Raw genomic sequence first — 23,259 nt, 5'->3', positions numbered from 1 at the left:
GTCTTTTTTATAGAGAGGGTAAAGAGGGATAAGAAAGATTTTTAAATTTGGGTGGAGGAGGGAGGGAAGATTATTCCATGAGCATGTTTGGTAGGATTCCAGAGCACATTCCCATTACTAAACTACCAACAACTGATTTTTAGTTGATTGTATCTACATCTCTTTACAGTTACAGCCTTGTGACTCTTGAGGTTCTATTAAATAAACAAATACTTTGCACGCTTACCTATATACAAAAGATTATCCTATAATCACCTCCTTCAGGTGTCAATACACAGTGGCCTACAGTATTTTAAGATTTAAAATCCTCAATAAAACATGCAATGTTTTGTATAAAGAAAACATATAATGAAATTTTAAAAAGCTTTTCTTAACCCTGTAAAAGGGAACCGTAACCTAGGGCTTAGATTTTACTTATATGACTAAAAATGTCAAATATTAAAATCATATCAATTTGCCTTAAGATTTTAGCATTAATAACCTCCACTGCTGTAAAATGCGTTACGAGACGCTTGTATGATTAAATGCAATTTTCCTATTGTCTGCTCCCAGTACTGATTTTGCATATCTATGGCAAGTTCCATCTTCTAAAAAGAATTTTTATTTAACTGTACAAAGTAGTCTATTGATCAGATATTCAAATAATATATAGTGCTGCAGCTGAATAAAATTCAACAGAGATATGATGATTTATGCTAGAGAAATGGTCTTATGTCATTACTCTTACTAAAAATAGCTGTGAAATTTAAGTCACTAGAAAACTTGAATATTCAGAAATAACAAAATAAGGCTCATCCTAACATACTAAAATGATCTATATTTAAATCAGGTTGAGTGGGTAGGTATGCTAGATGTTTTTACCTTTTCATTACAGATAGCTACAACGAATGAAAACACTTCTCTCACACAGCCCTGTACTTTTTGTAAGGGAATATAGCACTTTAAATTAAGCCTTTGGTTCTCTTACTTGTAAGCTCTCAAGTCATTAACAACTATGCCAAGACCTTGCAAACTGCTCCATTCAATCAACAGCGCTGAATTTCTTTTTATGGGAAACACGCATAGTCAAGATAAGCACACAGCAAGTGCATACAAGGTAAACTCCAGGATACAAGGTTTCACTTAAACAAAGAGCCTAACGGTTATTCATCTGCCAGAGTCTTGGAAAATGGCAACAGCTTTATTCAGTTAAAAGTCAGATTTCTAAAGGGCACAGAATTGAAAGTGTATGATTAAAAACCTAAACAAATAAAGGTACTATGGGGCTATTTATAAGATATTGGGCTATTTATGGTTACCTGAGACTAGGTAGTTTCAAGAGAGTTAAAAATGAAGTGCCAAGTGGCTGACTCCATGTTAGGTCCCAAGTTAAAAGGAAACGCTTATATTTGATTTCCACAGAGTTTGGATCTGGACCTAAATCAAGGTCATATTTGAAATTATATATATATATGAGTGTATGTTAGATAAGTAATTGGACTGACTGTTTCTTTAATGTAATGAAATGTTTCTTTAATGTAAAGCATGATTTATCAGAGTATTTCCTCAATGAATAGAAATGTCTCAGAAATAACAACCGCATTTCTTTTATATCCTTGGCAGATGACTATGCTATGCTTATTTGATGAGTACCTGCAACAGTTAACATGTTGAGCTCAAGACCAGAAATAAATCTCTGCATACCCAGAGTAAGCAGAGTAAACATGTTTGGAGTGCCTCATTAGACACTGTGACACAACAATTTTAAGTAGGCTCAAGTTCCTCGTAGATGTCAGCATTTAAGCAATATCTGCCTGCCCTGCCCCCACCCCCCTCTTTTTTTTTGTAAAAAAAGAAAGCATTTCTTTCTAGCCTTTAAAACATATGGGTCTATGCTTTTACCTTTTGTGGAATACAATATTAATTACACCTTACATCTAGAATAACAAACTAAGGTATCAGAGGAGACCATCATCACTGCGTTTACTGCTTCTGCTCTTAAAGAATGCTATCTCAAATGCCACTTTCCTGGTCACAAGCAAGAATTACACAATGTCATATTAGGCACCACGAATATGTGTAACAAGGACTAAAACAGAAGTAGCCACTGTGTGTCTTCTATTTGGAGCTATGCCTACTAAAAATGCAATAAATCACTATCTATTTGTGCACTGACAGCATGTTTTATATGCTTTAAGCCATTAATAGCCACTATCCAGAAAGAACCAAGTGACCATTTAAATTGAAGTAGTTATTGCCAAACACTGAAAGAATACTCTGCTTACCTTTCTGAAATATCAACTTGCTGGAAAAAAACACCTTCAAAAATAAGCCTTATAAAAGCTTTCGTATGGTGCTGGTGAGAAACTCTATAGATTTTCAGTACTGTACTTTCTAAATTAATGTCAACAATTATAGAAAAAAATTGAGGAAGTACAAGAATCTAAAAGCTCTCTCAAATGTACACGCACGTTATTTCCCAGAGAACAACAGAAGAAGAAAACTGCTATCAGAAAGTCTACTAAACTTTACTGCCATACTTAGTTTTCATGTCATACAAGTTTTGGCTGTGATATTAATAAGCAAATGTCAGATCAGCCAGTTCTGCACAGACAGAGCATCAGGTAACACACCATTAAAAAAGTCATTCTAAGAAATAACCTGACCTTGTGTTCCAAAAAAGAATCAAATAATGTTTTCTTGGGTGGGCATTACTATAGGAGTTCTGCAATTTAAGTAGGGCAACTGGCAGAACTTTTTGGTCTCTGCTCTAAAGAATTTCTGGAGCTATTTATGCTATCTTAGCTTTTAGAAAAATGACAAAACCAGTGGCAGTCAGTAGCAAACTCCTCAAAACCCACAGCAGAACAACTGTTTCTTACACTCCAAACCAGGTCATTCTAGTCCTTTTCCGTGAAAGACATGAAAGTTTTTGTTCTGTGTATCAATTCCACCATGCCCTCCCTGAGCTAGCACACCACCAGTTCTGTCTTGTGTTTGTCCCTCAAAATCAAGTTTATGCAAGACAAGGTATTCCAATACAAGAGTAACCATCTAAGAATCAATGCATATCAGTAGTAGCAATGCATACCAAACCCAATTGGTTAGTCATTATCCAAGCAGAAGGCACCTCCTGTGCATGTGGAGGAAAGCTTAAAGTTTTTATTAATATTTTATTACAGGTATCTTATAAATGGATGTGACTCAAATGACGACAAGAGAAATGTGTTAACCACATATCTTTTAGTACATATACTTTGCTTAATTTGTCTTCCTATAACTTAAACCAATACTAGTAAGATGCTGCAGTACAATTATGAAAGCGATGCTGCAGTTTAGAGGTGGGAGTCTTGGAATTTTGTGGGGTGTTATTTTTAAGTCTGAAGAGTTTAACAAAAAAAATAGATAAGGGTTGCTGCCTGCTTAAGCAGCATAACCCCTATTAAGCTTTCCATCTAATGTGCAAAGACACACGGGAAGAGTAAATTTTTACTATAAATTCAGATCTTCCACAGAACTCAGAAACAATAATTGTAGTTCTGCCTGAACAGGAATCTTAGTACTCAACTCAGTGAAAGGTTCTTCATTATTGACGACTGCAGCCAGTCAGAACCTTAAGTCCACAGCTCATTAATTTCTCAATTAATGCCTTTCCTTAAGCAAGGTATATTCTGCAAAGGATAATGTGAATTCCCCTCTGTTTTATTTTAGTTCTTTAAAGTGCACAGACATAAGAGAACTACATTTTCATTTCACATAAACAAACTTATTTTCAATTTTCTTTTTGAAGTGGAAATCCAGGTTTGCACAACTCTCTCTCATTCCCTTTCAAGGACATTATGAAAAACTGTGCTTGCCAGGCCAGTATCACAATAACTGAAAGGAAGCAGCAATTCAAAATAAGAATTTCTACTGAACCTGAAAACCTGGCAAAAAAGAGGGCAAAAAAGATGTCCCACTCTCCTCCCCCGGCAATACACCTGGTATCAGAGTGCAGCTCACTGTCAAGGCAAAGGAAAGTACTCCTCTTCCTCTGTTCTTTACAGAGCTGTCAAGTGAGGACTAAGAGAACAGAGCAGCCCCTCCCAAAGAGCACCAGAAGGATGGAAATCCAGAAGGAAAAAGCACTCTGCAGACATCCAGTAGAAAGACAGGGGATAAACAGAAGGCAAGCCCATAACATTCATGCTGTGCTTAAGGCTGTTCCCCACCTCCCCAACAGAAGTGCAACCTAACAGTCTAAGTAAGCCAAGGGACTGGCCAGTGTGAATCAAATAATTCATTTGCAGGCACAGCGAAGAGAGAAGAACACAATAAAAGTTTACAAAGATGTTCAAAAGGTCTCCTAAAGGCACCAAGGACTGCTGCCCAAGACTACAGGTAGTCTTGTATACTGCAGTTACACAGTTCTCAACTACCAGCTCATTTCCAGAATACACTAATACAGGTAATAGAACAGATTATTCTTGCTCTTGCTTCAAAGACTAATGACTTCTAGTACAAATGTGCATCTTCTGCAGAGCATGTTGTCAAATATACTATACAGATGCAGCAGGTTTTAGCAGACAAAACCAAACAAGGAAGTGCACTGCAGTTTTAGGCAGAAAACAGTTTAAAGAAAAAAGTTCAAACATTTTATTTGTTCTAAGAATAAAGAAAGAAAAACACTTCAACCAGTCAAAAGGCATGCTGGTGTGCGTTCTTCACTTTTCCCATTCTACATACATGCCATTTACCATGAAGTTTGTTTTGCTATTGCGTATGGTGAGCTGGCAGAGGTAAATACCAGATGTTTGTGTACTTGATGCATCACAAAACTGACCTACTTCAGAAGGGATGTCGCATGTTCTTACCATATACTCCTTTGTCCAGGAGAAGTAAAAATTCATCCACTGCATTTCGCATCTCAGACTCAGTAAGATCCAGCAAAGAAACAACTTTGAAATCCAGCTGTCTTAGCAAATTGGTCAATTCATAAACATCGACCATTGGAGCCTTGAGTTGGGGGTGATTCCAGTAGCTCATATTTCCTATTAACAGAGCTACCTTATCTGTTGCTGCAAAGACAAGGGAAAAACAAAACCACATCAGGTTTATATATTCCATGGGTTCAATACCTTTACATTTAATTTCTTCCAAAGTGAAAATAGTATCCAATCTCACTTCAGCCACAAGATTTTATATGATTTTAGAAATCATCCTACATCAATAATACAGGTCAACTCTCTTCTCATCCAAAAAAACATTTCACCAAGGTCTGACAGTTCACATATCTGACCTGTGATGCATCTCAGGCTGGATAATCTGTCAAGAAGTGAGTCACTAAGGCTATCTCCCATTTCTTTCATTTTTCTGAAAGTACAATTATTGAATTCCCCCATGCAAGAAGAAAGTTAATAAACATGAAAAATCTCATGGCAAGTGGCCAAAGCTACAGCCCGTATACTTTTCCAATAGCCTCAAATTTTCTTATGGTTCTGTAAAAACAAACAAAAAACCCCACCACACACGAAAACACACTTTCACATGTCCCGTCTCTCTAAACCACAGTACATTTAGGTGGAAACTTTTACAGGTCAGAAGTTAAGTCTTTTTTCTGTTTGTTAAGGTTTCTTTTTACTGTTGCTTTGGTTAAAAACAATTATACAGAGATATAAGAAAGTTACAAAATTTGGAGGAAAGTCTACTCCTTCTGTGAGTGTATTCTCTCATAGTGAGATATGTTCATTTTGATTTTAATATAGTCCAAAGTAATTCTGTCATAAGTAAACAAAGCAGCAATGAAACAGGAAAAAAGAAAGTCACATGAACAGAAATGTTTTAGAGACCACTAGCCTGATTTTTATGCAAAAAATTGCAACGAAGTTACAGAAAGGCACTTATTCAAAGCGACGCATTTCCTCCCTGGTTTGTTACTTCTCCTCTCCAATAGGTATTATAGTCCCACAGCTCTGGTGGCAAATGACGTCATATGAACGCCCAAAATCATCTTCAGAATCAGTAACCCTGCACAGCTAGATTCAGAAGAGCACGTCTGTCCATAGCTTCCAAGTTTAACATTTCACCTCCTTCAAACAAGATGTTTCCAACATTTTTGCAGCTGGAAAACCTCCAAGGTTTTGAACAGTGTAAACTATTTTAAACAGCAGAGACCGATTAACAATGGCATACTGTCACTGAAAAACACTTTTAAAAGTACAGGCTTTAGAAGTGCTTTATAAAAGATGAACCAGAACTGGGGAGCACTTCTACCCCCTCTCACACAGCTGAACCTGAAAGAGTGGTAAATTTTGACAGAGGCCAGCAGCCTTTCCACCTGGTTTAGCATCAACAAGACAACATGCCTGACCATAGTCAAGTCTACCATGCAAATTTAAGAATGCAGTTAAACCCCAGCAACTATTCTTCATAACACATCCATCTTTATGAGCTCCAGTTCAGGATCAAAACATCCTCACACCGTGCATAAGAACTAAGCTTGCAGGGAGAGCATACCCTTAGCAGACAGACTACCAATCCTTTTCAATCCTATCATCCTAATACCTCTATCTCTAACTGCTGAAGTAGTCAAAGTAATGGAGTAACACACTAGCTAAGGTTGTGGCCAGAGGAATTTGAAACAGTAAACTGAAACAGATGAGAAGTTGTAGACACTCCACTGAGTCACTAAAAATACTGGTGTCCTCACCACAGTTTACTACTGAAAGGGCAGCCAAGCATTATAAAAGGACTATAAAAATACACAGAAGTCTCCCTCCCTGCAGCTATTTGAATGCATTACAGTTATTTCACTAGCAGGGGCAGAAGAAGCAATATTCAGAAGCTAAATGTATTACCTAGATATGAAATACATATGTTCATTACAGCTACACAAAACTACTTACCAACAGATCTGTGATTTGTTTGTTCTTGTAAGTCTGCTTGAAATAGATTGAAAGAGCAGATCATCAGTAACTACAGTCATAGTTGCCAGCATCAGAAGAACTGCATGTTCCATACAGCCATAGCCTATTGGTACTGCTTTGCTTAATATGTTACTAGTTTAAGAAAAAAAAAAGCGTGCTTTTTTTTCTGGTGAAGTTTTAGGGTGTTGTTTTTGTCATTGTTGACCTGATTTCTGTCACCTTCTTCCTAACAGGATATGAATAGCTAGTTCTACAAGTCAAGAAATGACAGATGATTACAGTATAATTTTGAATCTCAAACTGCACATCAGCATTTTTAGTAACTTCCAAAACAGTTCATCCTCTCCAAATGAAAGCAGACACGTAAGATGGGAGATGTTTAGCAGAGATGACCATCTGTAGGTGAAAAGTCTTTTATTTTGTACTTCACAGAGGGCTGGTAGAGCCAATGCTGTGCCAAGAGGAACAGGTAAGTGATATGCCAAAGTGGTACACTTTGGGTTACATGTTATGTGTCATGACAGTACCATTTCAGTGACTGAAACTAACTCTTGGCAAAACCAAACATATCTTTAATATCTAACCTAGGAAATTATATGACCTTTGTGATTCAAGATTTTGGGAACTCTGTATCTGGGATAATCTTTTATGGAGCACTACTCCAGATCTGTGTTCCTATAACAAACATCAAACAGGCTTGAAATCACATTAGCTCACTCCAACACGAATTTAGGAAATATAGCAATTCAATCTATTGTGTGACAGTCATCTTACATCTTTTTCACCTTAATCATCTGAAAAAGCAACAGCATACCAAAACTTAGAATCCAAAGCAGCCACAGACAAGAATGCAAAAGATAATTCCTTCTATATTTGTATAAGTATACGTGCAGTATAGAAGACCAGCCTTGTGTGATTTTACAAAGATAATAGCAACCCTATGATTCACTATACTCTTCAAGTTAATGTATTGGAACCAGAAAGCTGTGCTGTTCTTAACATGATATGAACCTCTATTAAGCTATATACTGTAACTATATATTAAACTATATATTGTAACCCTGCTAGGCTTCAGTGATTTGTAACATAAGATGAAGATGCAAAATTAAAGTTTTTCAAAACTTATCACTTACCTGTTCTTTGAAGATCAGTTAGATCTTCTGTGAAGAAATACACCAGTAAAAATCATAGTTTAAACGAGAAGCAAAAAGATACAGTTTTACTAATAAAAATATAATTGTCTTGCCATTATTAATAGAAGCTGAGCGTTAGAAACCAAACTACCTTTCTAAAATACTTTTGGCTTTGCATTTCTGTAAATCTAATCTTTCATATATTTATTCCATTCAGAGAAAAGAGAAAATCCTGTATCAGTACACAAAGCTATCCTAGAAACAGCATTATAACATAGCATATATCAAATTGAGAAACTCATACTATGCCCCAGTCCCACAGACATGCAAGCAGCTGGAATGAACAAGGAACAAGATAGCAGAATCACCCATTTGAAAAATAGATGTTTGAAGGACTGCTGTAAAAGCAACATCCTGAGCAAGAAATCTTACTTTGTAAAGCCATGTGTATTCAGAAGACTTCAGATAAAATTTTCAAACATTCTAAGCTATGACAGGTTTCACCTGTTTATTCTGAAGACATTAGAAACTATGGAAAAGAAAAATAATTTACCTGAAGCACCAGAGGTGTCTTAGAACAGGCCTGCTCCATCCAGCAGAGCCCTAGGCAGACCTCTTAGCCACAAAAAGCAGGCTCATATATCCACGTGAGAGACTGCAGTAACCCAGGGCAATATTACTGTAGGTGTTAATATAGCTTAGTAGCAGAATGATGTTGCATCCAAGCAAACTGTAGTTTGGGTGTAGACACCAACAAATATGGTGGTTACCTTCTGCTTCAAACAGTGGTCGAATCACAGGCAACAAGGAGGCTTCTGCATAGTGCTCTACCAGGTAACACACACATCCCCAAGCTAGAAAAGATGTGAAGGCTCAAAGAGACCACCAGTCACAGAAGCTATGCCATGGAAGCGGCTGATACCAAAATATGTCTCTTGCATGTTCCAGCAAGTGACAGTATACAGTCCCCTCACAATGTTAAACCTTTAACAAAAGAGCTAAAGGGGAACATCAGCTCTGAGTTCTGGTTAAAATCTGAACAAGAAATGATGCAGAGCAGTTTGATTCCAAGAAAATTCTACAATTCTATGAAAAAACTGGGTAGAGTCTCATTTATTGTACTTCGCAAATCCATTTGTTTTTTTCATTGTTGGTGGATAAGCTGGGGGGTTGGGGCAGGGGGAGGCTGCTGTGAGCAGCCTCACATCTTTATACATGATCCCCCCATGATGTAAATATTACAGGCTTTGAGATGCTTAGCAATCAAGGGATGGCATCAACACTAAAGTTCACAATGCACTTCTTCCTCCCCACTGCAGCAATGCAAAGGAAAGCAGAAATTGTCCTAATAAGGTTGCTAGAAATACCTCTTGCAGACACAGAGCTGACAGTGGAACTAGCTCTATCCAGCTCTCTAAGGTCACCCAGTTTCCTAAACACTTTTAGGTTTTCTTGCAAGGATGTTGCCTCCTGAGCCCAGCGCCAAAGGAATCTTTAGATCTTTACATTTCACAAGAAACTGCAAGCACAGGACAAAAATCAGTGCAAAAATCAAACAACTGAATACTACAGAAGAAGGAAGTAGTTTGCTTTTTCTCCCATGTGCTCTAGATCGTGATATCAAGGCAAAGAAGACAGAAGCACATGCAGAAGGAATGTTGTATCACACGTCAATGTTTTAAAATAGATTGAAGCTCTTAACCCACACATGCTTTTCAGTAACACGCTCAACAATCTATCATCCCCATCAATAATTTTTAAAAATCAATTCACAACTGAAGATTTACTTTACCTTCTGTGCACTCCACTGCCATAGCTTTCCTTCCTTGGGTTTTAAGACAGGGCGGGGGGGGGAAATTGGAAGACAATTTCTCTCAGTTATGAGAGTTAGCACACAAAGTGGAACACAAAGGTCACGTCCAAGCTTCTCTACAATCTGGCTCATTTTATAGCAGTACAAATCAGTACTGACCACAACACTGTACAGTAATTATTACTACAACTCAGGAGTATTAAACTAGACTATTTCTTAGGATAGGAAACACCTTTTCATATGAATTATGTAATAGTATTCCCAGCTAGATCTGAAAGCTATACAAACAGCTCTTTTCTTTAGTATATTGCAAATATACACACATACACTAAACTGTGTTATATTCATTTATTCTGCTTGCTATGAATAATCTCACCTGTTCTGATTGCTAAAGGACTCAGCGTAACACAGTTCATATCACCAGCAAGGGTTAAACCATATTTTAGTTGTCAAAAAACACAAAGAGATCAGCTTGCAATCTGCTGACATGTTAGCAGTGCCAAAAAGTGATAGCATTTCTATGCTGGTTACCATAAAAACTCAAAGCCCTTTATAACTGATAAAGCTCTAAAATTCCATTTGCTGCAGGCAAGCACAGCTATTTTAACAACTGGATAAACTAAAAAAAAAATAAAATAATGCAGAAAGCATGTTCTTAGCTCAATACTGAAAGCTTCAAAAGTAAATTCTAATGATAAGAAATCGATAAATCAGATGACCCGTATCAGAGAAAAACTCCTTACCTATTACAACTTCTATCTTCTTGCTGTCTTGATCTTCCTGGTCATTGAATACATGACACCAATACGTCCCTTGATGTTCCACATTCACATGAGTTACCTATGCAAGCATCATCATAGTCACCCACCAGACCCCAAAAGAGCACCTGTATCAGTTTCATTTAAGCCCACATGCAGGAAAGAGTAAAAACTAAAAGCAAAGCCTAAACAAATCCAAAAGCTACTGAAACCCTCATTCTTCAGTAAGCTGGACAGCACGTGTGTTCTAGAAATGCTTTCAAGAATTGAAGACAGATTACAAATCCAGGAATGCACCAGCTCGTACAAATCTGAGTGCTTTGCAGGGCAAGAAAGAAAGAGAAGATTAAATTTTTACTGATACTTTGTTATGTCAGTATGTCACAGCAATCTAAAATACACTATAGACTTACATCTCATGACTACCACCTGAAACGTGTTCAGGATTAAAATTATGCACCCAAGCGCCTCAGAACAGTATGAGCAAATAAGTAACAAGAACAGGAGTACAACTTACAGGGAGCATTTCCACATGAGGTTATCAAGGCTATAAAGAAGTTATTTTCTTCAAAGAAGCTTTATGTGTAAGGTTAAGGGTGGTTACACATTAGCTCCCCCAAGGCTGCCACTTTGCAGTAACTTACCATGTAGACATTTTTGCTCCCATTTGCCAAGGGAAATCCATTCCTGAACCACTGGTAACGAGGAATTGGGTTTCCAACAGCTCCACATTCTAGTACCAAAGCATCTCCCACTGTCAGGTTTTGTGGCTGAGGCTGAACACAAATGTGCAACTTATTTTCAGGCAAACCAACTAAGCTCCCTTTACCAAAAAACAAAAGGGGAAGAAAAAAGAAAGTGAGACAATCTAATCACATATAGATTAATATGAATTGATGACATATGGCCACATCTTTCTGGAACTACAAGACTGTTTTAATAGCAATGAGATTAAGTTGTTTTTAAGAGTAAGCTAAAAATGAGTAGCTACAGCTTTCCAGTTCTTCAGCTGAAAAGCAAAAAGCAATGGACATTAAATATATCCCAGAAGTAAAAAAAAACAAACTTAAGCCCTCTTCGCCTTATTTATTCCTGCCCATAGGATTATAAACAGTCCAGAGAAAAGAGCAAGTACAAAGAAGAATGGCTACTGAAGGACTGATTGAGGATCCAACTTGTGTGCAAGTGTATACACAGGAATAAGAATTCCAAAATTGAAATCAGTTAGATCTAGCATATTACTAGTCTTCTCATTGTAAACTGAGCATCAAACCTTAGGGTAAATATAGTAAACTAGACCAAAGCTAAAAACACTTAAGAAATATCAGCCACTGACACGTGCCCATATAGAAATGTCATTGGAAAAGAAACCTATTCAGAAAACCCTAAATACATTAAAAACTTATCCAGCTTATGAAATCTAAGTTTATATATGATCAAATTTATTGAAACAGTATTGAAATTAATTTTTAAAACATCCACTAAACACACAAGAGTGCTACACTGAAAAGGTTTCCAATCTCTGTGTACTGAACAGTTCCATTACCTGACACATACCAACACCAGCACAGATCTACTTGTAAAGGTCATGCAAGTGATCTTTTATCTCAGCTGCAAGGTCACTCATCTTTACTTTTAGATTACACATGTAGACACTTTCTGTCAGCAGAGCTATTCATGACTGACAGTTAGCGGGTGATGACATTTTCCTGTGCATAGTAAAATAAAGGGAGACAATGATACAGGTATCTCTGTTCTAATAGTGTCTGAGCTTCTTGGAGCATTATAAACATGTATTTCAGAGATTTTACAAACAGAAGTTTCGTATTTATGATCAATGTTGACTTGCATTTTTAAAAGAAAGCTGTGACTGACAGATGCATGAGTAAATACTCTGGTTCTATGACCACTGCTGTACGGCATTTCAAAAATAGAGACCCTGGCTTACCATGTTCTCTATCAACTTCTGTAATGGTAGTGTTTTGGGTTTGGTGTTGGGGTTTTTTTTCTTACAAAGGGATTTGTTTTATGTAATTTCTATCATAGAAAACGTTTTTAACATGTCAAAATAAACTTTACTTGCTTTCACTCAGCTGTTTACAGAACCTTCCCCCTTTCTCCCTCTCAGTGTTCCAGTTTGATATCAGAATCTTTCAACAAAACATAAAGAATTAATTTCCCTTCAGGGCAGAAAGAAAGAAAGAAGATGGAAAGGAACTGCTGTTGTAGTCAAATTAAACAGGATTGGTCTTTAAGACAAAGAATACAGAAGTTACAGACAGTGAAAGAGAAGATAAGATTGAACAGTAACATTGTTTCTGTCTCCAGTGGGACCTCTTAACTGCCAACTCATTTATAGGGTCTCGTTGGTACAGTCCATTACTGTATTTTGTGAGTGGTACAACAATGAACCTGTCCTAGTTTCTTCCAGAATTGTGTCTGGCTGCCTTACTGATCACAAGTTCACGACAGCTATGAAAGACAGCTTTTACAGAATGGAGAATGGCCGATCTCTCAACAAGCAGAAAGCAATGAAAAGAGAGGAGGAAACAAGTATCTGAAACAAGAAAGCAACAAAGGGACATGGAAAGGAAGAAAAAAAACTTAGCAGCTGAAGTAGAAGATTTCATACTTGGTCAACATTTGCAGAAATGGTACTGTCAGCATCATCTAGTTCAACTGAAACACCAGATCCCAGGCCACATGTTACAGGAGGTAGAGAGCATTCATTCAGTGCAAGCACTACATACCCCTTATAGTTTTCTTTGTAAGGACCCTGAGAGCAAAAGTCACAGGAAGGAACAATCCATCCTATTGCTCACCCTTTTACCCATCACCAAGACCTAAACATGCTAAAATTCACTGGTTGGTCAACAGTCATGGAACATACAGCAAGGCACTAGCCCATGGACACTTGCTGCCTTTTAGGCACCAAAACTTTTGCCACAAGTGTGAAACAACATACTGCTGTTTTTCTCAGATTATTATTTTTTTAAAGTAGTCATTACAATGTTATTCATCACCTGGTGCAATCAGCAAGATCTAAAACTGCAGATTTCTAATTGAACAGAACCTGAAGCAGGAGCAAAGGAAAAGCAGAAGAAATCACTGCTGAGATAGAGGACCAAAAGTATGTTAGAGATTAAAATGTACAAAGGTCACCTCAAATGAAATTGCAATAGGTTTTGATCTTTTACTGGAAGTAAAGTTCCTCTAACAAGTGGGAAGACAGACTTCTGGAAGACAATGGTTTTGCCACTCACCATGAGATGTACCCTTGAGATCACAAACTTCAAGTTGTGCCCACTGACTGAACACAAAGGAAGATTCACTGTTCACTCGACAGATGTAAAAGCCAGAGTCGTTTACGTTCACTGGATTCAAAACCAGCTCTGGAGAATTACCATGGGGAACCTGAATTACAGGTGAACGAAGATATATTTAAATTTAGACTAATTTAATCTAAACCAGGATCAAACATTAGAATATGTATTTCAATGTCCAAAACACCAGCCTCAACTCCTTCATTTACCTGAAACTTTTGGATGAAGAAGTTTTGTTCTATGTATTTAGCAGCTCAGAGATAGGCTTTCCTCCAAGAATAATTCATATGCCTCTATTTAAGACAATTCTGAGCTTTTAAGCCAGCTGACAAGCTCTTCCTGAAATTAGTAATTTTTACCTTTTTCCACAAATAACTCTGAATAATTTCTTAAGCACTACTCCAACCAGCATGTGTGTTACATTTAGCTCTAGTCTTAAGATATATTCAACTACGACCGCGAAACTGTAACATTCTTACACAGAAAAATATTTTTTTACTACATTACATTTTAACTGTAATAAGCAGGAAATGACTGTAAACATTTTGTAAGCCATGTTTTGGATGATCTAGAAAAACTTTCAGGTGTAAGAAATGAGTGAAAAATTTCAGTCCTACCAGCAATTTAAAATACACAAACTTACTGCATTTTTTGAAACAGTACTTACAATAAAATAACATCAAGAAAAATGTGCATTCATCTTGTAGAAAGATAACCAGGAACAGAAATATGGGCATTAAGTGCTGTCATTCAAATTCCAGAGATACCAGCTCACACACATGCCAATATTTTACCACGTAAGTCTGTGGCAACACTGAGTTCAGGCCTTCAACTGTCCGTTCTCAGGAAACCAGTTTCCATCTGTCCAAGACCAACAGTGACTGGCATTTGTTCCAGTGTAGCAGTGTCTCAGTGGCCTGTGTTAAACTTTTTGGTAGGCTGAGACACAACTAAACTTACAGTTTCCTTACTGTCACATTCCAAGATCAGCCTCCAAGGATAAAGTGGTCTGAATATAAGTAACAATATTATTGTTTTAGCACACTGATAGGGTCATTATGCGGCATTTCTTAAACTTCTACTGTTACTCGTATATATAGTAATCTTCCCTCATTGTAAATAAGAGTAAGTCTTAAAAAAAAAGTATCATCCAAAATCTTTACCTATTATTTTCACCATTTAAACCCCCTATATTCTGTGTCAACTATTACCTCTTTTTCCTGCTTGAACCACTGGTACTGCACAAATGGGTGTCCTGTTGCCCAACAGCACAGCTTGACAACCTGACCAGAGAGCACTGCCTGAGAGTCTGGCTGTACAACAATCTTTATACCTTTAAAAAAGAATTTACACATATGAAAGTTATTAAGAAATACTATTTCACAATTTAAACTTGGGTTCAAATTGTCCTTTGAGCAAAGAAGGTTTCTGTCATTAAATATACTTGAAAATAATTTGTTTGTACTGTGTACACACACAGTTCCAACTAGTTATGACTTTAAGACATTCAAAATTGTCATCCATCATACAAAACCCATGCTCAAACTGATCAGTACTCTACATGATTTATCAAAGATTTAAAGTAGATTATTCAGACATTTTAGTTTTAGATACTTCAATCCCTCTTGCTCTCTACTCACTAAAGCAAATAATACTTCCAGTGGCATCACTTCTGGGAAAAGTATTCCCAGTTTTAAGAGTTTGCTCACTCCCAACAATTTCTTTGAGTTATTAATCTTCAGATTAAGATTAGGCACAGCCTGAGGGATGGATCAAAACAGTAAGAGTTACCTTAACTACAACATAGTGCATTTTTCTATTATTCCCCACCTTATTAGCTTATCACCTTATTAGCTGAAACATGGTTTCAGCTTTATGCCTTTGACTCCTGTAGAACACAGGGCTGGGGTTTTCTTTTGTCAATATGCAAGGTAAAATTTTCCACTTCAAATTTAACTGCCAGGAAATAGCATGAGCGAAATTCTGACACCAGTCTGATATGATCCAGTTATTTTCTTAACCTAGACCATTCCAGAGATCTTGTTACACCATGACTCCAAAACCAGATTCACTGGTACAACCAAGGTCATCACAAGAAAGGGGGGGTGGGAGCGGGGAGTCAACTGTAGAACAGAGTTTAACCTTACATTGCTGTCAAAAAATACACAGATCCATGACCAAGGTGTTCAGCAACACTGAGGTGATAAGCCACAAAAAAATCGTCAGTTTAAATTATTATTTGCTATGGATGGTAAAAGACATTTAAGCACCCCAGTGGGACCATAAGCAATACTACACATTAATAACTAGCTGCTACAATACTAGCATTGTGGGCTAACCCCCTGGGCAGATAAGCACCACACAGTCCCCCAACCCCATGGGATGGGGTAAATGAGAGAAAGGAAGAAAAAAACCAAGAAAACTTGCAGGTCAAGATAATATGAACAAACAAAAAATAATTGTTTAATAAGTGAAGGATGAGTGGAAGAATAGTGTAGAAAACAAGCGGCACAAAGGCAATCACTCACCACCTCCTGTGGATAGACACAGAATAGTATAGAGTAAATCAGAAGCTGTGTAAAAAGGTATCTGCAAAGAGATCACAAGTACAAGACTCAAGAATATCCTTTGGTCCAAGCCTTCTTATTACACTCTGTCAGGGGTTTTCTTTTTGTCTGCTTTTTTTTGCTCCCTCCTGTTTAACAGCTTAGCTGCACATCAGTACTTTTTCCTAACAGAGAATCTTTGAGGAAAGAAACCATAACAATTTGATCAATGGGCTGAAACCTGAGCAGAAAGACTGAAATAGAGATGACACAACATTTGGAAATCACATAATCTTTGTCTAGCAGGGAAGTGAGCTATATTAACTTCCTTTGCACACAATCTTAGTTCAACAATCTGAAATAGTTGATCACACTGGCAGCTACTCCAAGGTAGATACAGGACTGGTAAATTCCCAGCCTTTCCTTCTCTAAAATAACTTCCCTCTGTACCCTAGCCCTGAAGATTGCTACCTGAGTTTGTCATTTAACGCTTCCTCTGCTGTTTTTCACAGTTACAGACAGTGCATTAAGTACAGTTTTTGAGCATTACAATCACCTAACATTAACCAAGCCAACAGGAATTATATTTCACTTTAAAGGACAGAAAAATTTGCTCTTTCCAAAGACTTCCACATTCTTCTTTTCTTCTTAAAGTCTCTCCTGATTTGCATCACCAATATCTCTTAAGAAAGTAGTTGAGAAAAACAAATTATCTGAAAGATTAGTGTTTTGCACTCCTTGGAAGCATTACAAACAAGTTCTAGGAAATTTATTCATAATTTCTTCACAGTCTCATTAATTTTCCTGCAATTCACTCAGCGCTATATAGCTACTTCCTGCAAGCATCACAGAATTCAATGGTTCAAAATCAAAACCTTCTGGCTCAATTTTCTGAATGATTACAAAGATACATAAAAACTTTGATTTTCCTTGGAAAACGCAAAGCTTAAGTTTTACCTTTGAGGATGGCAAACTGACATTTATGGTTACCAGACTTTGAAACACCTAGTGCAAATTAAGTTCTTATAATCTTAACTACAATCCAACTGTTCCGTTCTTAATTTACAGACTGGTAAATGTTCTCCACCATTTCTACAAACTCAGCCTCAGTTGTCACATTCAGACTGAAGTGCCTAAACTGCTGCAGTAAGAGACCCACCTGCAGAGGAAAAACACTTCCTTGCTCTTGTTTCAATCACCACAACTCAGTGAGGTTGCACAAGGACTAGGGACTAGACTGTAATACCACAAATTGTGTATAAAGCCTTTTTTTCCTCCCTAGCCTGGGAGAAAACTCTTTGCATTTCATTCATTTCCAGTAAGTTCACATGACAATATAAAAAAAGTGGAGAAAAGGGACAAAGAGGTGACCCAAGGAACAAGATGTCTAGGCTTTCTCACTACCATAAAAGGAGAAATTTAAAAGTTTGTAATAACTACTAATTTGTGTCTTTACAGGAAGACAGTCTTCTGTAGAGTAAATCCAATGTGACAGGCAAGTCTCTAAGCTCTGAGAGACAAACAATGTGCAGAACTTCTGAAAGTCTATGCTTCTCCGAAAGATCCTTTGTATTGTTGCAAACAAAGTGATGTTCCAGCTTGTAACAATACATGTCTGCCATACAGGTACTGAAGTAGTATCACTGCCAAAACAGACCACTAAGCAGCATCAAAACTGTACACCCATTAACCAGTACATTCATGGCTTTGTGAGCCTTTTTTAACTGGTAGAAAACAGTCTAACAAAACAGTACGACAGCTACAGAGGTCTTACATTAAACAATCTGTTCCTAAAGGAACTTGAGCAACACTTAAGCTCTTATCAGTGAGTTAGAACAGTCAGTTATGAATTTGTACTTTGACTTGAAGCATCAGCCACCCCGAACATATAAATTCACTGCACACACCAAGGCCTACCACTTCTTTTTAAATAGTTTAAAATTCTTTTTGACCCAAATTGTCTTTAAATACCCTTTGCTTTGGTTTCTCTTGGTTCCAGTTTCTCAGTCTCTATTAAGCTTAGTCCTTAGAGGCTGAATCCATTCTATCACAGACCGTACTGTTCTGCAAGAGATTCATTTATAACAACACCATCTCTGCAGTTCCAAGGGGTCTTGACAAAAATCTACTTATCCTTGTTTTGAGGAGAACAAGCCAATATTTTAGCCATCTATCTAGTTCCCTAGCTGATACCAGTATCTCACAATTCTGCTGTTTAACAAGTTCCTGGTTTACCCAGGATTTAGTTTTCTTTACATATTTCAAAACTTAACTTGACTGACAGCCACAAAAAAATCCTCAATGCAACATCAGTGATACTTGAGATGATCACAGATCAGGCAAGCACATTTTGGCTCAGTGCAGGCACTCTGCAGTACAAATCTGAACCAGGATGTTCTTGTTTTCAGTACTCCCTCAGTAACCACCAGATTGAGAACAATAAAAAGGAACAAGTGTTCACAGTGCAGGACAGCATACTACTGCCTATGCTTCCACCTCGACTCTTGCCCCTACAAGCACAATCCGCTCACACTGATATAACACCAATTCCCCTCCCCCTGCCAAGCGTACTGTGCTATACTTCAGCTAGACTAAGCTATCATGTAACTCAATCACATCTCATTCCACACACCATGGTCCTCCTAGTACAGTAACAAGCAGCAGCCTTAACTAGATGAAACAGCTGCAAAGCATTACCATAATTTACTTGAAAAATTCCAAGGTTGTCTTAACAATGGTTCTGAGCCCATGGCTTCTTTCCTCACACTGTCCAAACAACAGGACAGCTATCAGTACAGCAGAGTGCCTGCTAGTCTCACCTCCCTCCCTGATCTGAAAAGAAGCTTTTGTAACTTTCAAGTAGGCTGAACTTCACCACATCCTGAAGGAGGAGGATGTAAGAAAGGGCCCTGCTTTGGTACTATAGCAAGAAGCACTTGGTCTACATGGTCTTACCTGTGCACTCCCTTGCGCTGCCCCACTTCCTACACCTTTTGTGAAGAAGCAAGCTGAATGTGTTAGTAGAAAATAATCCAGTTCTATCCTGTTAGTCTGGTTTTCTGTCCAATTAGCAAGTTGGACTGCATCCAATATGCACCAGAACTGGAACTAATTGGACCCTTCCCCTTCAATTAGGGTAAGCTATGAAATGCAGTTAATAAAACCTGTAGCCTGAACAGATGGCTGGAAACACTACATGTCTTTCTAACTCAACCATTTCAGTTCTGCAAGCATCTCCCAAAGGCATAGTTCGACACAGAACTCAGGTCAGCACCTGTCATATCCATGCAGCCAAGTCCAAGTCTACAACAATACTGCATTAAGTCTCCTTATCCACTTGGCTTACTCTTAATCTCAGAATCATATGAAACAATTACTATGGTAATTGTACGAATACAAATTATTAGCATTCAAACATCAAAGATGTTTTTACTTACTGTAGAAAACAAATACCTCAATGTTTCCAGTGTAAAACACATGGCTGAAGTGAAAGCCCAAACCAGAACTGACCTGAATGGCTGAGACACTGGAGAGCCTCTGTATGCTCCAGGGCCTGCAAGAACTCCACAAGCTCTACCACTGTGCACCCGCGATCTCCCAGTAGTTTTAGGAGACTCCAGCTGGGACTTCCTTCTGGCTCCAGTACCTTGAGGGAACACTGTTCTAAATCCAGAGGGCTACAAAATAATGTGAGAAAGACATGGCATTACTTTAGTACTTTTTCCTCAGAAAGGAGCTGAGCTCAAAATCACTTGTAGACAAGCAAAAAGATTAAAAAAAATACAGATGGAAAATTCCTAGCTGATTTGGACATATGTGCAGCATTTCCTTCAAGTTTCAGGAGTTCAGAGGTTATACAGTGACACCTCCACAGACAGAAAGTGGTAGCAGTGAGTTGCTTCAAAACAAGCGATGCTTGTACCTAACAATTCTGACCAAATGTACAAAGTAATCTTCTATTTTTCACTTTTTAAAGGCTCAGCAGAAAAACAAGCACAGCACCTTTCATTTTCATGTGCCTAATTCAGAAGCGGTAAAGACTGAGTCAGAACCTAACTTGAAAGTTCAGGAAGACATTGATTTTCAGAGTAGTTGTTGAAAGTGACTGCTGCTGCAGCTTAACTGATACAGATACACACATCTACTGCTACAGGTTAGTTAACTGCTTCAATAAATTCATCTCCAGGTATAAACATACATAGTTTTAAATTCTGGTGTTAAGCCTTTGTGTACTTTCAATCACAGCAGATTAAAATAACACAGATAGTAAAGAAATGAATACAGCTATGGAAAAGGAATGCAAGTTTATGCATTCCCACTAAAAAGCTTCATCAAAGTTTCTTTCATTAAATTACAGTGCCGTGCAAACCAAAGGTGAGATATTTTCACTTATCAAGCAGACCTTCACAGTATTTTACTGGATAATAAAGAGAAGGCCCTACAGAGGGGTCATGTTGTAGTCCTCAGGCTCTATTTCTCTATATGAATAAATACAGTCATAACAGAAAAAGGACACATCTGCATAATGTACATTCAGTGCTGCACTTGAAATGCCTGATTTTTGAGATACGATCCTCTAAACAAAATCTTGAAAAAACACAGGAAGTAAAACGATCAGGAAGCAATCTAGAGAAAGCGACCTAGGAAAAAAGAGTTGAAGAAAAACAATACTTTTACCCTAATATAGGCTGGAAGAGCCACAGGGAGTCAGCAAATATTCCCCGTGTTCCTCGCCCGGGGGAGGCAGCCGGCGCCGAGGGAAGCTGGGTGAGGTGCAGGGGTGCTCCCCAACTAGAAAGGTGGCAAAGCGAAAAGCCGCGCCACTCGCACTCAGCTACTCTTCGCTGTGGCTAAGCAGACATCTCCCAGAGCCGGGCCACGCGTCCCCGACCCCCCCTGCCGCAGCGCAGCGGCCCGGGCGGGGGCCGCCCCTTCCCTGGCAGGCCGCGGCAGGCCCGGCGCGGACCGGGTAACGCGGGCTGCAGAGAGCAGCGGCGACCCAACAGCCGCAGCGTTCAGCTCTTCGCTCGAGTACCGGCTCGCGAAGGAGCGGGCAGGCAGAGCCGAACCCGGACCTACTCTGCCCTCATTGCCCCGCCACTGAACGGGACCGGCATCGCCGGCCGCCCGCGACCCCGCCTGCTTTTTAGCACGGGCAGCCCTAGCCCGCAACCTCAGGGAAGGCTCCGCGAGGGGAGCCCAAGGCCGACGCGCCCCTGCCCTCCACCCCGCCGGGACACCATGGCTTCGGCTCCGCCAAGGCGCCCGGCCCCGCCACCCGTGCTCCGCCGCCTCGGCCCCGCGGCTTCCCACCGCAGGAGCCCGCCCCCCCGCGGCGCCGTCAGCCCCAAGCCGCTGGCCGCCCCGCAGCCTCCTCCCGCCGCCTGCCGCGCTCCCCACCCGCTCCCGCAGGCTGCCCTCACCTCAGCCGGACCCTGCCGTGGCTCCCCACTCGCTGCGCCAGGTCCCGCCAGCCCTTGCCTGGCGCTGCCCGGTCCAGCAGCTCGCTGAGCCTCCGCAGCAGCGGCTCGGCCAGGCGGCTGAGGGGCACGGACCCCACCGTGCTCCGCACCGGCCCCGACATCACCACCCTCCTGCCTCCTCCGCGGCGGCGCACCACGGCCCGCCCGGGGCGGCGCCCCTGGCCGGAAGAACGCGCGGGGCGCAGCCGCACGGTGCGGCGCGGCTGCTCCCCTCGCGCGCCGCGCGGCTTCCCGCCCTTCCTTGAGGGAAGCCTCGCCGTGCCCGTTGCCGGAGGGCTTGTGGCACTTCGGAAAGGGAATGTCTTCCCTCAGCCCGGGAGGTCACGCTCCGGCGCTGCTGACAGTGTGAGGGAACCGGTCAGGGTTTTGCTTTACCCAATTGAAACGGAAAAGCTGAGCATCTTACTCGGAGGCAGAGACCTGCTGCCGGCGTGAGCCCCTGGCGCTGAGGCAGCCAGAGAGCCGGGAGCAGCTCTCTGGTGGGAGAGAGAGGAGTCGGGTGGAGGAATAAACCCTGTAAAAATCTTAGAACAGTGGGAACAAGGCCTTGCTTTGAGGAGAAACATTTAACTACAGCCGACACAGCCACGGACTCCTCTGTGACACACCCTTTCCCACCTTTTAGCCAGGGAGAGGCAGGACTGCTTTGGGAAGAGACTCCTGAGGAGAGATGTTTCCATCGCTGCTAACGATCAGATAAGTGTAGCCATTATCTAAGGACAATCCTCATCCCTCTGGAGTTACAGCTTGTGCAAAGTTGACTGAGAGTGCCTTAGAAAGTAATTTAACTAACACTTCAAACGAGTGATCAAGCATTGAAATATGGCTGCCTGTAATTAAGGTGGGGTTTTTTATGTGACTGCAAGCTGTTTTGCCTTCACAAGTGAGCAAGCTGGAAGTCAGCTGGCTGCAGCCACACAGCATTGAGACCAAACTTGTAAGTGTTGCTGTAGGGTCTGTTGTCTTGTGGGTTGTATTGCACTAGTCAAAACAGGCTTTATGTCTACAGAGCAGGTAACAGTACTGTATCTCTCCTGACTTCTGGGTAGCTTGGAATCTGAAACCCAAGCCATTTAGTTAGACTTCACTTGAAGAAATTGCATTGAATGGCTTTTTGCTGTGGTGTTAACCAATAGTTTATTTCTCCTAATTTAGGTGGAAAACCAACCTGGATGGCAAAATGGATACAAGTGAGACAGTAAATTTGACTTTCTGCTGATAGGTAGCTACCCGCAGCTGTGTATAATTTAACTGCTAGAAAATCAGGCAGGTGTCTTTCACCCACCTCAACCTGTGGTCTGTGCTTGTTGGGTCTTCCT

The 23,259-nt window shown here is 39.8% G+C and overlaps 1 protein-coding gene across 4 annotated transcripts in view; it reads right to left on the bottom strand.

The window, feature by feature from the left end:
- MALT1 (MALT1 paracaspase) overlaps positions 1 to 22,101 on the bottom strand; it is a 31,401-nt gene extending 9,300 nt beyond the window's left edge. Inside the window, exons 1-10 of one of the 4 annotated variants that reach the window (XM_040579893.1) lie at positions 21,881 to 22,101; positions 19,968 to 20,134; positions 15,123 to 15,244; positions 13,852 to 14,002; positions 11,233 to 11,411; positions 10,574 to 10,670; positions 9,810 to 9,842; positions 8,018 to 8,044; positions 6,864 to 6,899; positions 4,833 to 5,036 (exon numbers count right to left, since the gene is read on the bottom strand). In XM_040579893.1, coding sequence (XP_040435827.1) covers positions 4,833 to 5,036; positions 6,864 to 6,899; positions 8,018 to 8,044; positions 9,810 to 9,842; positions 10,574 to 10,670; positions 11,233 to 11,411; positions 13,852 to 14,002; positions 15,123 to 15,244; positions 19,968 to 20,134; positions 21,881 to 22,041 — 1,177 coding nt within the window. In that variant the 5' untranslated portion in view covers positions 22,042 to 22,101. The remainder of the gene's footprint in view (positions 1 to 4,832; positions 5,037 to 6,863; positions 6,900 to 8,017; positions 8,045 to 9,809; positions 9,843 to 10,573; positions 10,671 to 11,232; positions 11,412 to 13,851; positions 14,003 to 15,122; positions 15,245 to 19,967; positions 20,135 to 21,880) is intronic. The other 3 variants (XM_040579894.1, XM_040579895.1, XM_040579896.1) reach the window with 3 other exon arrangements.
- Positions 22,102 to 23,259: the final 1,158 nt, after the last annotated feature.

This window comes from Falco naumanni, chromosome Z (genome assembly GCF_017639655.2).
Source record: "Falco naumanni isolate bFalNau1 chromosome Z, bFalNau1.pat, whole genome shotgun sequence".
In the NCBI taxonomy this organism is placed as follows: domain Eukaryota; kingdom Metazoa; phylum Chordata; class Aves; order Falconiformes; family Falconidae; genus Falco; species Falco naumanni.
Note: the sequence above shows the minus strand (reverse complement) of the source record. Positions and strands in the feature narration are given on the sequence as shown.